This window comes from Arctopsyche grandis, chromosome 11 (assembly GCF_051622035.1).
Source record: "Arctopsyche grandis isolate Sample6627 chromosome 11, ASM5162203v2, whole genome shotgun sequence".
Taxonomy (NCBI): Eukaryota; Metazoa; Arthropoda; class Insecta; order Trichoptera; family Hydropsychidae; genus Arctopsyche; species Arctopsyche grandis.
In genome coordinates, this window is record NC_135365.1 from 29,520,396 (window position 1) to 29,537,700 (window position 17,305).

Genomic DNA, 17,305 nt, shown 5'->3' on the forward strand with positions numbered 1-17,305 from the left:
GTGTTTTTCTTTTATCGAGGGGTGTTAAAATTTCACCATCACTGGTCAAATAGTGAAGGACGATATAGCCCAAAGCTTGTTACTACATATATGTACATATGTATTTAAAATCTCGTGTTACGTAGTCCGCAAAAACATTTGCCGTTCAATCTACGTATTAAATGCATCCTCGCTTTTATAATTGAGACTGCTCTGATGCCTCTTGTCGTTTATTCTCATACATACATATGTGTAGTTAATTCCTAGTAAGTAAGTTAATGTTTTGTCTTTCAAATGCAAACAAAAAACAAAACTTCGGATTCCCAAATACATATGTACATATGTATGTGTATAAACAATAGTCATCAAACGAAGTCAGTAAACTCATCCGTCGTCATTGATCCATAGCGACCGATTTATCACCCACATATCTATTATTATTATAATGTATGTATGCATTACAGAGCTTTTTGTCATTTCACGACCTAGTCAATTGTGGATAAAAGACATCTTCAATTGAGTATAATTTAGTGAAAAAACCAGCATCAAGTATTTAACAGATACGTACATACATACATATGTTGTTGGACGACATGTTGGTTCACGGGATCAACGTCGATGTACATAGTTTGATTATTATCAGATATGACGGATTAGATAACAGAAAAAGTTCCAAATAGTAAACCGATACGGTTTTAAATAAATTAAATCACTCGCTCCATTTTTTTGGTGATACAAGTAATTGGCTTTTTCCATGTTATTAAAATCTGAAATACAGTAGGTTTTCGAATTATCACACTTAAATAAAAATATATTATATTATATACAATAAAAAATATATACATAGTCAGCATGGCTCAGTGGTTGCGTTTATGTTTAGCACCAAGAGATTCGTTGGTGCTTGTTTAGCACCAAGAGATGGGTTCGATCCCGGGGTCTACTCTTGAATACTGCTGGTTAGACTTGGATATTTGTGACTCCAAGTCGATCGTTTCTCACCAGAGTTTGCTAATTTTATCTGATCATTGTTGAAACGGTTCCTCCATATTGGAAAAAAAAATATCATTCTACCTGCTGTCACAAATCTTCCGTATTTAACGTATGTACAATTTGTAAAAATTTATGTACAAGTCTCAATCCATAGATGTATCATTAATTAATTGTTAATTTCGTGTTCTTCAGCTTCTCGAAATACAGTGATTTATGTAATAAAAATACTGCATTAATTGTCTAGGAAGGCGTATTGGGGTCTTATTGTCAAGCCTTCCCGGTATATATGTACAATATGTATGTAAATTAAAATAAAATGTCAGTGAGTGTATTGACTGCATCAACAAGATGCACACGTGCTGCCTGGCAATAGTCCCATATTTGGTTTAAATTTCGCGTCATGAGATCACATCAGATGAACATGTTGTTTATCGACTGGATGCAGGCCAATCTCAAAAATATTCTCTCGCGAGTGTCGGTCCGCGTCGACCATGTTGACCATCTATCTTCCGCTCGCGCAGCTTTTGCGAGTCGTGTCTCGAATTCTGGTGAGATTGTGATTACTCGAGGGGTGGTCTGGTCATATACATATACATATGCATATAGTTTTAGTATAATAATTGGTACACGATTGGTGTTTCAGGTGGTGATGGGGTCGGAGCGACAGTGCGGATTGGGTTCGTTGGTGCCAATGTCGTGTCGCGGGCGAGCCGAGGCTTTCGCGAGGAGACTCCACACGCGGCTGCGGAGCCTGGGGGCTGAGCCCCCACCCGGGGGCGAAGTCTCCTCGGGCTCCGACGTTTACTTCGACTTGGAAGCCGAGATCGCGAGTCCGCAGAGTCCCCAGAGTCCCGTGGAGTCCGGTTGCGTGGTGTCCAGTTCCCCGCCAGGCGAGGACAACGCGTCGCCATCTTCCCCGCCCAGCAACAGCGACAGCGACGCCACCTACTACGACATCGATGCCGATTCCGATCCCAAGCTCGCTCCTCCCTCCTACTCTACTACCAAGTTGAAAGACAACCAAGCGAACAAAGCGAACAAACTGGCCCCCGATGCCATCGACCACTTGTTCCAAAACAGAAGCGACACTCCCGAAAATCAGTCGCCGATCAAGACGCAGCCACTCGCAAGGGACGCGATCTCCAAAACGGACTATGGCTCCACTCGCCACTTGGACACTTTCAACGTGCTCTATTCACCGATTAAGTTCGACGACTGCTCTCACATTGCCGGCGACTCCTCCTTCCTTCATCCTGCGAAGTCCTGTGACGAAATTTCCTCGGAGGAGAGCGTTCTCAAGTGCGCCATCGAGGAGCAGTCGATCGAAGAATCCAAAAAAGACGACACCGACTCGAGTAATCTGTCGAACGAGGGAGACGGCGATGGCGATGGCGATGACGATCGCCCACAGAGAGTGAGAAGGTGTTCGTCTTTAAGGTCGGGAAAGACGCCCCCCGGCACCCCGGGAAGAAAGAAGATTGTGCGCTTTGCGGATGTTTTGGGATTGGATTTAGCTGACGTGAAAACATTCATGGACGACATTCCCAACATACCGAAGTCAGCTTTCGAAGATCTCCAAGACGCCGAGGCCGTCAACTCGTCTGGCGGCGAGTGTTTCGTGCTGAACGAAATTCCAAAGACATCATCGGAGAAATGTTTGGTGGCCGTGTTTCAGCAGCCGGGCGACCAGCCCAATTTCGTGGACATTTTGAATAGCAAAAACGTCTGCCTGGAGAATGCTCGCGTGCAGGAAGGTGCGACGATTGCCATCAGCGGCACTGTCCGGGTGAGGAATCTCGACTTTCACAAGTCGGTCCAGATCAGATACACTCTCGACAACTGGAAGTCGTTTTCTGATCTCCAAGCGTCGTATGTGCCGAATTCGTGTGACGGTTTCGCCGACAAATTCCAATTTCTGTTGTACGCCCACACCGTCCGAGTCGGACAAACGTTAGAATTCGCCGTGAGATTTATGTGCAAGGGCTGCCAGTACTGGGACAACAATTCCGGAGCCAATTATTGTTTTCAATGCTTGTCTTCGACCAATTCGACAGCATCCCTTTACGTGCCGCCCAATATTAACCCCATCGACACTTGGCACGCCTCCTTTTTCTAACTGCCCTTTTTGAAGCCATCGCATTTTTGGCATACCTCAAATTATTCAAACCTATTTGATACTGTTGAAGCCGTCCCGATATTCACATCGTAGTACACTTTCCCCCAAGAGAATCGATTATTTGTATGTATCGTTAGTCTGTGTCGGAAATACATAAATATACATACTTACATATGTACATACAATAATAAGTTCGTCTGACATTTAAGTGTGAAATGGATTTCTTGTCCTCTCCGAGGATGAAAGGAAGCGAAGCGCTTTTCTAATTAAACCAAATATATTATATGTAGATTATGACTTGTCGAAATGCATTGATAAATTAATATATTATATTATACATGCATATATATATATATATATATATATATATATATATATATATATATATATATATATATATATATATACATATACACCAGTGGCGGGCGGTGACTTTTCAAACAAGGGATGCTGTCCCTTGTTTGAAAAAAAAAACCGACCAATTTATTTTTTAAAATTTAATTTTATTCTTCGTTCCTTTTTACAAAATTCATCGATAACCGCATCATAGAATTTTTTATTGTTTTTTAAATTTGACATTATTTTCTTTTCGATTGCAATTAAAGCAAGACCAGAGAGTCTTTCTTCACTTTGACTACTTCTGGTGAACGTTTTAATTCTTTTCATAGTCGAAAATGATCGTTCAGCCGATGCGCTCGTGGAAGGTATCGTACAAATTAATTGTATTAAACTAAATACTTGTTCCAAAACGTCTATTAGATCATCTTTCACAATTAATTCCTTTACGTCATTTATAGATTTCAAATGAAAATCTTGCGTTGAGTACATGTAAATTAATTCGCTTTTTAATTTCATAAAATCAAAGTATTTTCCATAAGTTAGGTGGAGTGATTTAAATAGGAAATCTGGAAAATTATTTTCATATTCTTTAAATTTTTTGACGTTAAAAAATTCGAGAAATTTTAAATTTTCGATATCTCGAAATCGATTGGTTGTATTTACTGAAAGAGTTTCTAAAATTTCAGAATAGTGAAGTTTATACGTTGTTTTCACATCTTCTTCACATTCAGCATATTTTCTTTTTCTATTAAAATTTTTAGTTATTACTTTGTTCCACAATGAATCAAAATCGTCTTTTTTGTTATCTAAATATTTTACAAATTTTTTAATTTCACTTACGCAATACGATATGTCAAAGGTTTTTTTTTGTAAAATTTCAAATAAAAAATCTGCCGAATTAAATATTGCAGAAAATAAATGCAAATTGAAATTGAATTCAAACTCTTTTAAATAACGATGAAGGACTTCAGCATTTATGACAGCATCAGTATCCCATTCGTCTTCGTCATTAATTATTTGATTAAATATTTCCATTAATTCTGTTTGATATTCTAATATCATATTTAAAATTTTGCTATTGTAGTTCCATCGTGTAGGGGCAGCAGTGGGAAATCGTTTTTTTATTTGACAATCGAGAAGGGAAATTCTTCTTGAAGACTTACAAAAAAAAGTTGAAAATGACAACATACGGCTGAAAAAACGTTTGCATCCGGATATATGTTTAACAGATTGCGACAAAACTAAATTCAATCTGTGAGCGTAACAATGGACAAATAAAGAATTAGGACAAATATCTCGAATTTTTCGTTGCACTCCATTATGCTCCCCGGACATTACAGCCGCTCCATCGTACGTTTGTGCAATTAATTTGTCCAAACAACCAAATTCTTCCAAGGTCTCACGTATGTGCTGAAAAAGAGCATTAGCTGTTCTATTGGGACTAACATCGACAAATCCAACAAATCTCTCCTGAATTTCATTATTTTCATCTACATATCTAAAAATAGTAGATAGCTGAGCTTTGCGACTGATATCTGTAGATTCGTCCACAATTATGGAAACAAATTTTGATGCACGTATTTCAGTTTTAATCTCATCTAGCAAGACTTTTGATATTGCGGATACCAAGTCATTTTGTATATGGTTCGATAGTCCAGTAAACACCGTAGAGTTATCTAAATGAGTTTTCAATTTTATGTCTGATTCACTCAACAGATACAGCAATTCAATATAATTCCCTCTATTTTCCGATTCCTGGTGCTCAAAATGTCCTCGTAAAGGTTGTTCTTGTTTTGCTAAAAAACAGATCGCGCTTATTAATTTCGACAAAATGTATCTATTTGCAGTAACTTCTTTGTTGTGCATTTCAATATTTGCTTTAAATTGAGCACTTAAAAAATTTTCTATACGAGGTCCCTTTCCAAATTTTTTAAATTGAGCAGCAGAACATATGTGAGCTTGAGAACATTCATGTCTCTTGCGCGATTTACTTAAATTGTTTAGGTCAGAAAATCCAAATTTACTCCAGACATTCACTTCTTGAGAAAATAAAATACATGGCCAACAGAATAATTTCGTTAAGTGAGCACATCCACAAATCCATGAAATTTTTTCGTATGTTTCTGTGTTAAAATACCTTTTAAATGTTTTTGTTTTAGACTGAATATTTAATATTGGTGTGGGTTTGGGGCTCTTAACAATAATCTCCTTTTCATTAAATGGGAGAGAAGCAAATCTTCTTTTCAGCACATTTTCAATTAAACAATTGCAATTATTATTGATCTCGACGACAAGTCCACTCTCATTGTTATTTTCGATATCCATATTAAAGGCAATAATGAAAACTCGTAAGTAGTGGAACAGTAAACTAAAAATAAAGTTAGACGAAACTAATTAAAATGAAAACTTAATTCAAAAGTAAAAAATAACCAACTTACAGTATAAATGATTAACTTCGTCTAAAGAAATGAATCGGCTAGCTTTTTGATAAATAACTTGGGGCGTAGCGTGCGGAAATATCGATCAACAGCGGCTTCCAAGTGAAACTCAATAGATAAGCAAACAGAGAAACCGAATCCACCGTAGAGGTTAAACAAGTGTCAACGCGTCCGCGCGAATATGACAGCCTCATAGTGCGCATGCGCAAATGGGATCGGTCCGAACTCCGAATCCATGACGCGCGCGCACTTCACTCAGCGTCTACTCGCCAGCGTCACTCGCCTGTGGCCGGCCTATGCGAATGCGGCCTATGCGAATCCTTAATAAAAATTATCAAAAGATCCTATATAATGCATCATGTAACAAAAAACACGTGATATGTGAAATATATATATATATACTCATAAACTACATCATAATCACGTACATCACTAAGAATACATCGAAGCGAAATTCAAATATTTATTAAAAATACTCTTGGCTTTTTAAAGTTATAGGGGATGCGCCGCATCCACCGCATCCATGGACCGCACGCCACTGATATACACCTTCCTAATAGTTATAACAAAATAAATGTATAAGGCTGAAAATTTACATAGTGTTATTAATATAAATTATAATATTATACATACATATGTACATACATACAATAAATTTAAGTAAAATACATTGATAGAATATATGTAGTATGTGTTTTCAATACACATATACATATTTTTAATAAAATCTTATTGACGGCAACAAACTATCAATTTGTAGAAAGTATGTAGTATGTATATGTGTACTTGTGTCTAAAAATCGTTGCAATAAAATTGTAGATATTATAAATATAATACATACAGTACATAGGTGTGTATGTGGGGGTGTGCAAAAGCAAAAAAATATATTATATTATATATAAGATTGATGAAATGTAAAGATAATTGGATATTGAATATATGTATGTACTACATTTGTATGTATGTAACTTTGACTGTCACATGCCATTTCATATTTACGATGAAAATTTTTATTCAAATAATAATTATATTTCTAATTGTGTAAAATACAGATCGAATTTTTTCTATTTTGAGATATTTTACATTACCCAATCAATATTACTATGTGAATGAAAAAGGTTAAATACAAAGAAATTTCAGTCTGTTTAAAACTTTATTGAACATTTAAGCTAAATGATGATGTAAAGTTTAAAGTGTAAATTTTGTATATTTATTCACTATTTTTTATATGTATAATGCGATTAATTTAATAGTGTTAAAAAGTATAAAGGACAGTCAATTTCATCACTATCATAGCAATAGAAGTTGTTCCAACATTGAGGCACACTTAATAATATACGAGTATGTATTTTATGTAAAGAACTCAGTGATAAAATGGATATTATAATAATGGAATTGTATTATATTGTATGTATATTATATAATATGTATTATTATACATTATAAAGCCAAACTTTGATTGTTTATGACAGATTTATTCAAAATTAATCTCTAAGTTGTGTTTTCTATGAATTTTATTTATGTTTAGTACCTGAAATATTTTGTGAACGTGTAACAAACAAAAATAAATATTTTTATTCGATTTTTTTGTTAAAAAGTATGTATATTTTTGCTAAATCCAGTATACATATGTGATGCAAAGCAAATGAACAAAATCAACACAAACTTAAAAATTGTACCTGTTTTATTCTGTTTTGTATATAATATTTATTCGCTGGCATACACCATATACCATATTATACACCTTCCCTTATGAATATTGCAGGCCGACAGGAGATTGATAATATTTATTTTAATGTTTATTTTTTTACATCATTTTGGGTCATAGCAACATAACAGGTGACCAAAAAATCAAAATATAATGAACACAAATAATATGCATACAGGAACATACACATGTAATACATACATATTATACATATGTACACATATACACAAACATGTGCATAGATAAATTCAAAAAAGAACACAAGAAAGAATAATGAAAATCTGAAAATATTAAAAAATAAATCATTTTCAATCTCAACATAATTGACATGAATATGTGCATAATAGATAGAGGCGAGTCCATGAGAATGTTGGTAAAATTTTTGAATCTTCATTTACATACCTATGTTATAGCGTTCATGGGCTATGAAGCTACACTGCCCATGAAGCAAATCAATCACTATTTTTATTTTATTTTTATTACCAACTTAATAAGATATTTAACATGAAATCGCTATTCCTCATCAGACGGATTGTTATCATTTCTATACTAGTTTTATGAATTTGCTGCTAAATGGCAGTAATACAGACATACACATGTACACATGGAACAGGACAGAAAAATATTAATATAATTGTATAGCAAAAAACATCATATTCATCATCACATTGGTTTCGCAAGAAATTGGTTCAGGTATATATTAGTGATAAAACATGAAGATAACTATTGAATTCAGAGCTGTGGAGCTGTTTGAAGAAAAACGTCACTCCATCTATGAACATACAGACACTTTGGTCTCCGGTTTCAAAAATATCACATTAGGGGTTTTTCTTCTGTACGCATATACATACTAATGTATGTACATAGGTACATATACATATGTTTCAATAAGCGTAATACCATTTCCAGGTATATACATATGTACAATCGTAATTCAACCAACTGATTGATTTTCGAATTTCGAGATATTGTGAAAATCGGCATTGATGACTCGCTGTTGACAAAGACTTTTGAAACCCTACAAGATGTATTTGTATTTGTTACTTCACAATATTGAGATATTAAACAAGTTTTAAAATGAGATTGGAAATAGAAATCAGGAATGACACCATTTTTTTTTATTCGAATTCAGGGCAAAATTTAAAATTAGAAATATGTATAAAGTGTAAAATTGACAGTCATATGTTTTTGGAATATTTATGTAATATTTTCAACCACAATAACCTATAAGTCAATTTTGAATTTAGGACATTTTTGGTATGTTTCATAAAAATAAAACATGTACATATGTATGCAGACCCTACTAAAAAAAAATTCTCTTCCTTTTCATTAGTATTAAAAGCAAATGAGAATAAAAACATAAACATTTAGTATTTGATATATAGGCACGCTACTAAACATGCAACTCCGCACCATTAGTTTGATTAGGTCACATGTCTATGTTGATTTTATTCTTCCCTTTGGAAGGTTTGAGATGGGACGACGTTGCATTTTAGAAGGATCCAAATGTTTTCAATGGAATTAAGATTGGGGGAACTGCAGAATGGATATATGTGGGATTTCAGGAAATACGTGATGGAATGGGCTACATTAACATCTCGCATGAATGAAAAAAAAAAACCCTTTTGGAGCCATTTTTTATAACAGCGCATGTTCATCGTTCCAGGTCGATTTAGGTTTATACATCAGCCAAGGATGTTTTTGACTTTTCCAATCGAATTCGTCATTCAAAATGAACTACGAAAAACAATAACCAGGTTACCGTTTTGCCAATGTTCGTTTGTGGACTGTTTTAGCATGGCATTTAAATGAATTTTGAAAGTGCGAATATTGAAACACATAGATATCAATTGATAAATTGATTAAAGTTCATAAAGCATTAGCGGTACGGCACGGCACGGCGCATTGACAACGATTGTCAAACACGAACGACGGTGACAGCGGACGGCAACAACACTTATTACGACCATGAACAAACGAATATTGCTGTTTGTCCATAGTTGTAACAACAATGACTACGAACAAGAACCAATAACAATACTTGTTTTAAAATACATGAGGACAATTTAAACGCCCATTTTATAAAACAAAAAAGCATTTGTCGGAAGCATTATATAAAATTTGTGTCAATTAAAATAATATTAGATCATTCAAAATTATAAATGTGAAATTTAAAAATAATTTCTAATGAATAAATATATACAGTGGTGGACATAAAAAACGCCGCCTTCAATCTTTTTTGAACTTTTTTTTTAAATTCTGTTCGGTATTGTAATTTTCAAAGAATTTATGACTAGGGGTTTGAAGATTTATGAGTAAACCTCAATTAAAACAAAAAAAAATGGAAATGGATAACGGGATATTCTTGGAATGGATGCAGAAATGGAGATCGGTCATTAACGGTACTTGATAACCATGTTATTTATGAGGGTCGGACTATCCTTGCAACTGTTTTGTTGTTAGATTTCTAAAGTTATTATTCCTTGTGAGGTTTTGAAAAGATCTTTTGTGAATAAAAACACTTATAGATATTATTATGCTTAAGCTTCCTTTATTTGAACTATTTTAGTCATATTTGATCCCACGAGTAGCTAGGGAAAAGCTGTCCAGCCGACCAGAGCCCCGCTTGGCCAGCTAAGCCTAAATACACTCAGGGGGTCGGCATGCCCACTGAGGCTTCGTTAACGACCTGTTATTTAACGTCTACAGGCCATCCATCCCTCAGTACGAGTACATACACCTTGGATTAAAGACGTGGTTCGCTTTGGTTTAGTCCGCCGACGCCTACGTACTAACCCTAACCTATACTGACCCTCACGGGTGCAAAGTATTCACCAATAAAAGATATACATCTTACGTGCTAACCCAACCTAATCCAAACGTCACCGGAGCAAATTATTCAACAATGCGAGATATACATACACCTAACGTGCTAACCGAACCTAACCCAACCTAACCAAACATCACCGGTGCAAAGTATTCAACAATACACCTTACGTGCTAGCCCAACCGTCACCGGAGCAAAGTATTCAACAATGCGAGATAACCAAACACATAACGTGCTAACCCAACCAAACCCAACCTAACCTAACCATCACCGGTTCAAAGTATTCAACAATACACCTTACGTGCTAACCCAACCAAACCCAACCTAACCTAACCATCACCGGTTCAAAGTATTCAACAATACACCTTACGTGCTAACCCAACATAACCCAACCTAACCTAACCCTCACCAGTGCAAAGAATTCACCAATACAAGATATACACCTTACGTGCTAACCCAACCTAACCCAACCGTCACCGGAGCAAATTATTCAACAATGCGAGATATACAAGTATCTTACGTACTAACCCAACCTAACCTAACCCTCACCGGTGCAAAGAATTCACCAATGCAACCAAACCCAACCTAACCTAACCATCACCGGTTCAAAGTATTCAACAATACACCTTACGTGCTAACCCAACATAACCCAACCTAACCTAACCCTCACCAGTGCAAAGAATTCACCAATACAAGATATACACCTTACGTGCTAAACCAACCTAGCCCAACCTAACCTAGCCATCACCGGTGCAAAGTATTCACCGATGAAAGATATACACCTTACGCGCTAACCCAACGTAAACCAAACGTCACCGGAGCAAAGTATTCAACAATGCGAGATATACAAACACCTTAAGTGCTTACCCAACCTAACCCAACCTAACCTAGCCCTCACCGGTGCCAAGTATTCACCGATGAAAGACATACACCTTACGCGCTTACCCAACCTAACCCAAACGTCACCGGAGCAAAGTATTCAAAAATGCGAAATATACAAACACCTTACGTGCTAACCCATTCTAACCCAACCTAACCTAACCCTCACCGGTGCAAAGTATTAACCGATGAAAGATATACATCTTACGTGCTATCCCTACCTAACCCAACCTAACCTAACCCTCACCGGTGCAAAGTATTATCCGATGAAAGATATATCTACACCTTACGTGCTCACCCAACCGTCACCGGAGCAAAGTTTTCACCGATGAAAGATACCTTAGGCGCTAACCCAACCTAACCCAAACGTTACCGGAGCAAAGTATTCAACAATGCGAGATATACAAACACCTGACGTGCTATCCCAACCTAACCCAACCTAACCTAGCCATCACTGGTGCAAAGTATCCACCGATGAAAGATATTCACCTAAAGCGCTAACCCATCCTAACCCAACCGTCACCGGAGCAAAGTATTCACAGATGCGAGATATACCAACACCTAACGTGCTAACCCAACCTAACCCAACCTAACCTAGGCATCACCGGTGCAAAGTATTCACCGATGAAAGATATACACCTTACGAACGAGCTCAACCTAACCCAACTTACCTAACCCTCACCGGTGCACAGCATTCACCAAAGAAAGATATACACCTAACGCGCTAACCCAACCTAACCCAACCGTCACCGGAGCAAAGTATTCATCAATGCGAGATATACAAACACCTAACATACTAACCCAACCTAACTCAACCTATCCTAACCCTCACCGGCGCAAAGCATTCACCGATGTAAGATATACACCTTACGCGTTAACCCAACCTAACCCAATCGTCACCGGAGCAAAGTATTCGACAATGCGAGATATACAAACACCTGACGTGCTATCCCAACCTAACCCAACCCAACCTAGCCATCACTGGTGCAAAGTATCCACCGATGAAAGATATTCACCTAAAGCGCTAACCCAACCTAACCAAATCGTCGCCGGAGCAAAGTTTTCAAGTATGCGAGATATACAAAACAACTTACGTGCTATTCCAACCTCACCCAACCTAACCTAGCCATCACCGGTGCAAAGAATTCACCGGTAAAAGATATACACCTTACGCACTAACCCAACCTAACCCAATCGTCACCGCAGCAAAGTATTCAACAATGCGAGATATAAAAAGACCTTAAGTGCTATCCCAACCTTACCCCACCTAACCTAGCCATCACCGGTGCAAAGAATTCACCGATAAAAGATATACACCTTACGCGCTTACCCAACCTTACACAATCATCACCGGAGCAAAGTATTCGACAATGCGAGATATACAAACACCTTACATACTATCCCAACCTAACCCAACCTAACCTAGCCATCACCGGTGCAAAGTATTCACCGATAAAAGATATACACGTTACGCGGTAATCCAACCTAACCCAATCGTCACCGGAGCAAAGTATTCAACAATGCGAATTAAACAAACACCTTACGTGCTTTTTCAACCTAACCCAACCTAACCTAGCCATCACCGGTGCAAAGTATTCACCGGTAAAAGATATACACCTTACGCACTAACCCAACCTAACCTAATCGTCACCGCAGCAAAGTATTCAACAATGCGAGATATAAAAAGACCTTAAGTGCTATCCCAACCTAACCCAACATAACCTAGCCATCACCGGTGCAAAGAATTGACCGATAAAAGATATACACCTTACGCGCAAACCCAACCTTACCCAATCGTCACCGGAGCAAAGTATTCGACAATGCGAGATATACAAACACCTTACGTGCTATCCCAACCTAACCCAACGTAACCTAGCCATCACCGGTGCAAAGTATTCACCGATGAAAGATATACATCTTACGCGCTAACCCAACCTAACCCAATCGTCAGCGGAGCAAAGTATTCAACAATGAGAGATAGACAAAGACCTTACGTGCTTTTTCAACCTAACCCAACCTTACCTAGCCATCACCGGTGCAAAGTATTCACCGGTGAAAGATACATATACACCTTACGCACTAACCCAACCTTACCCAATCGTCACCGGAGCAAAGTATTCAACAATGCGAGATATAAAAACACCTTACGTGCTATCCCAACCTTACCCAACCTAACCTAGCCATCACCGGTGCAAAGTATTCACCGATGAAAGATATACACCTTACGCGCTAACCCAACCTAGCCCAATCGTCACCGGAGCAAAGTATTCAACAATGCGAGATATACAAACACCTTACGTGCTATCCCAACCTAACCCAACGTAACCAAGCCATGTCCGGTGAAAAGTATTCACCGATAAAAGATATACACCTAAAGCGCTAACCCAACCTGACCCAATCGTCCCGGAGCAGAGAATTAAACAATGCGAGATATACAAACACCTTACGTACTATCTCAACCTCACCCAACCTAACCTAGCCATCACCGGTGCAAAATATTCACCGTTGAAAGATATACACCTTACGCGCAAACCCAACCTAACCAAATCGTCACCGGAGCAAAGTATTCAACAATGCGAGATAAACAAACACCTTACGTGCTATTCCAACCTCACCCAGCCTAACCCAGCCATCACCGGTGCAAAGTATTCACCGATGAAAGATATACACCTTTTGTGCTTTTTTCAACCTAACACAATCGTCACTGGAGCAAAGTATTCGACAATGCGAGATATTTATTTATTTATTTTATTTTACGGTCAAGAAAAAATTGACCATTTTACATGTTGGAAATAGAGAAAGAAAAAGAAAAAAAAATATTAAAATGAAATATAAAAGAAAAATACACATACATTCATATACTACAAAATAAATTACATTATATTAAAAAAAATATTTAAATAAAATAGATTTCATGTTATATTTACTTACAATGAATAAATCGACCATGGACAATTCGTTTCCAACTCTGTGCAGTCTCAACATAGCTGAGTTCAATGAGTAATTAGTGGTAAACCTGGGCATATCAAAAATATGGTTACATCTAATTGATCCACCCGGCACATGGAAGCACACTAAACTCACCAAGTCAGAGCATTTAATAGTGCCATTAAGAAGACCACACAGAACTGAAATATCGTTAATTTTCCTTCTGTCATATAATTTTAGCAAATTAAGTTTCCTATAAATAATAACGTTACCGACATAGTGATTATGACTTTTAAAAAATTTAAATTTGATGAATCTAATGAACTTTATTTGCACTGACTCTATTATGTTAATTTGTTTCATTAAATAAGGAGACCAAATGGTAGAATTGTACTCTAATTGGTTTCTAACCAGAGTGGTGTATAAAATTTTAATCGTATTTACATTTTTGAAGTGAGTACTATTTCTTATTAAGAAACCAAGTGTTTTGATGGCATTTTTTGTGATAAAATTTATATGAGAATTAAAAGTTAATTTGTCGTCAAAAATAACTCCTAGATCTTTAATTAGCGATGATGATGGTAATGATTCATTATTTATATGATAATTTTAAATAATTTTGTTATTTGACTTACTGAACCTGACAACAGAACACTTCTTAATGTTTAAATATAATTTATTAAAAGAACACCAATCGTTTAATGAGTTTAAATTAGTTTGTAAAGTAGCACAATCGTTAGTGTCTTTTATACATTTAAATATTTTTAAATCGTCTGCAAATAAGAGCACTTTAACATCATTAAATATATTTATAATATCATTTATAAAAATATTGAATAGGACTGGTCCCATGTGAGATCCTTGGGGAACGCCACTAGTTGGATTAAAGGAGTAAGATTTAGAATGGCCGATTTTAACTAATAATGATCTATTGGACAAATAGCTCCGAAACCAGTTTAGTAGTACACCGCTGATTCCGATACTGTTTAGTTTATATAATAAAATCTCAATATCAACTTTGTCAAATGCTTTACTGAAATCAGTGTAAATTGAGTCAACTTGCAATTTAACAGATAAGGCACTAGAAATAAAATTTTCATATAATAATAAATTGGATAAGGTAGATCTACCAGAAGTAAAACCATGTTGTTGTGGAATAATAATGTTATTAATGAAAGGAATAAATTCGTCTAATACTATACTTTCAAAAAGTTTTGGAATAGTTGATAGTTGACAGATGGCTCTATAGTTCATTACATTATGTTTATCCCCATTTTTATGGAGAGGTATTAAATAGCCAGACTTCCAAGAATTGGGAAATATACCAGTGGAAATAGATTGATTAAAGAGATTAAAAAGAGGATAAGTTAATACATTGGCACAATTCTTGATAAAAATTGGGGGTATGTTGTCAGGACCCGCAGATTTAGATATATCTAAGGCATTTATTTTGTTAATCAATTTTTGAATAGATATATTTATAGAATGTAAAGGTGAAATCAGGACATTATTATTTACAATGCTATAATTAGAATTATTGTTGTTGTTTTTGACATAGATCGATTTGAAAAAATCAGCAAAAAGATTGACTGAATCATTAGTATTGTCAACAAATTTACCGTTAAGTTGAATGTTTTCTGGTATATATGTTTTATTGTTGTTTAATTCTTTAGTAAATGACCAAAAATATTTGGAATTTGAATCAATGAATGATTCTGTTTTTTACTTTATCTATGTACGTAGTAACAATAGATGAAGTTTTGTGATCATGCGAAAATTCGAACTCGAGATTTTGACTGATTCGAACTCAGAATCGATTACTGATCACGTTTTCATGATCTAGAAAAAAATGTGTGTGTGTGTGTCTGTGTGTGTGTCTGTGTACTTTGGGGATTTTTTTCAACACCGTTAGTCCTATCGAACTGAAACTTTGTATCGGTTACTGAAATTCTTATTGACACTACGTAATTTTTTTTCAAATTTTTAAGTTGACCGGAAATGGTACCTCTCCTTATAGGTGTCCTCTTTTTTTTAAGTTTTTGAATTCGATTTCCTCCCAAACTACTAACTGAATCGGACTGATTTTTACTTTATTTTTTACATGTACTAGAAATTAAAATTTTTATAATTTTATATTTTTTAAATATTTTTATCTGAACCGGAAGTAGTACTTTTACTCTAGAGAATCGAGGTTTTTTATGTTTTTCTCAAAAGTCTTTTGATTTATCGAACTGAAATTTCATATCGATCAGTTTAAGCTCAATACCAAGTTATGTATAAAATTTGGTAAGCGTCCGTCGACCGGAAGTGGCAGTTTACTCTTGTTCGATTTGTCTTCCACTATTTTTTTCGACCCCTTAAACATGTGTGGTTTTCACAAAAAAATTCAAGTATAATTCATGTATCAATGTGATTAAAATAAAAAAAAATCACTAAATTTAATAAACCGGAAGTGGGATTTTTCCCTTCCGGAAGCATCCGGAAGGAAGGTCAAAAATGTTGTCGCCTGGATCCTGACCACACCCCTGAACGTATTAAGCTGAAAATTTATATTTATATTCTTTATGTACTAACTTAGATTTGGTAACGTTTTGGTCAGAATTCGTAAACCGGAAGTAGTATTTTTTTTAAAAACAATATTTCATTATTTTTTCATTATTTTATTTTGACCTTTTAAATTATTTTCAGCTTCTTGATATTTATTGTGTACAATAGAGATAGTGATTTTAAGTAAAAATAAAAAATAAAATCAGCAAATTCAATGAACCGGAAGTGGGATTTTCTCCTATTAGAAAGGTCAAAAATGTTGTCGCCTGGATCCTGTCCACACCCCTGAACGTATTAAGCTGAAAATTTATATTTGTGTTGTTTATATACTAACTTAGATTTGGTAACGTTTTGGTCAGAATTCGTAAACCGGAAGTAGTATTTTTTATAAAAACAATATTTCATTATTTTATTTTGACCTTTTAAATTATTTTAAGCGTCTTGATATTTATTGTGTATATTAAAGATAGTGATTTTAAGTAAAAATAAAAAATAAAACCATCAAATTTAATGAACCGGAAGTGGGATTTTCTCCTAATAGAAAGGTCAAAAAT

The 17,305-nt window shown here is 35.6% G+C and overlaps 3 protein-coding genes across 3 annotated transcripts in view; 1 reads left to right on the forward strand and 2 right to left on the reverse strand.

Moving 5' to 3' along the window:
- Positions 1-1,617: 1,617 nt before the first annotated feature.
- Positions 1,618-3,085, forward strand: Gbs-76A (Glycogen binding subunit 76A). Its single transcript, XM_077440586.1, has one exon. The coding sequence runs from the start codon at positions 1,619-1,621 to the stop codon at positions 3,083-3,085; it is 1,467 nt and encodes a 488-aa protein (XP_077296712.1). The 5' UTR covers position 1,618.
- A 483-nt stretch (positions 3,086-3,568) lies between these two features.
- LOC143918645 (zinc finger MYM-type protein 1-like) lies at positions 3,569-6,182 on the reverse strand. Its single transcript, XM_077440587.1, has 2 exons — positions 5,863-6,182; positions 3,569-5,792 (listed from the first exon to the last, which is right to left on the reverse strand). Exon 2 carries the CDS (start codon positions 5,747-5,749, stop codon positions 3,569-3,571), a length of 2,181 nt encoding a protein of 726 aa, XP_077296713.1. The 5' UTR covers positions 5,750-5,792; positions 5,863-6,182.
- A 2,909-nt stretch (positions 6,183-9,091) lies between these two features.
- Positions 9,092-17,305, reverse strand: part of LOC143918646 (uncharacterized) — a 94,244-nt gene continuing 86,030 nt past the window's right edge. Inside the window, exons 2-4 of the mRNA XM_077440588.1 lie at positions 9,460-9,585; positions 9,255-9,307; positions 9,092-9,155 (exon numbers count right to left, since the gene is read on the reverse strand). Coding sequence (XP_077296714.1) covers positions 9,092-9,155; positions 9,255-9,307; positions 9,460-9,585 — 243 coding nt within the window. The remainder of the gene's footprint in view (positions 9,156-9,254; positions 9,308-9,459; positions 9,586-17,305) is intronic.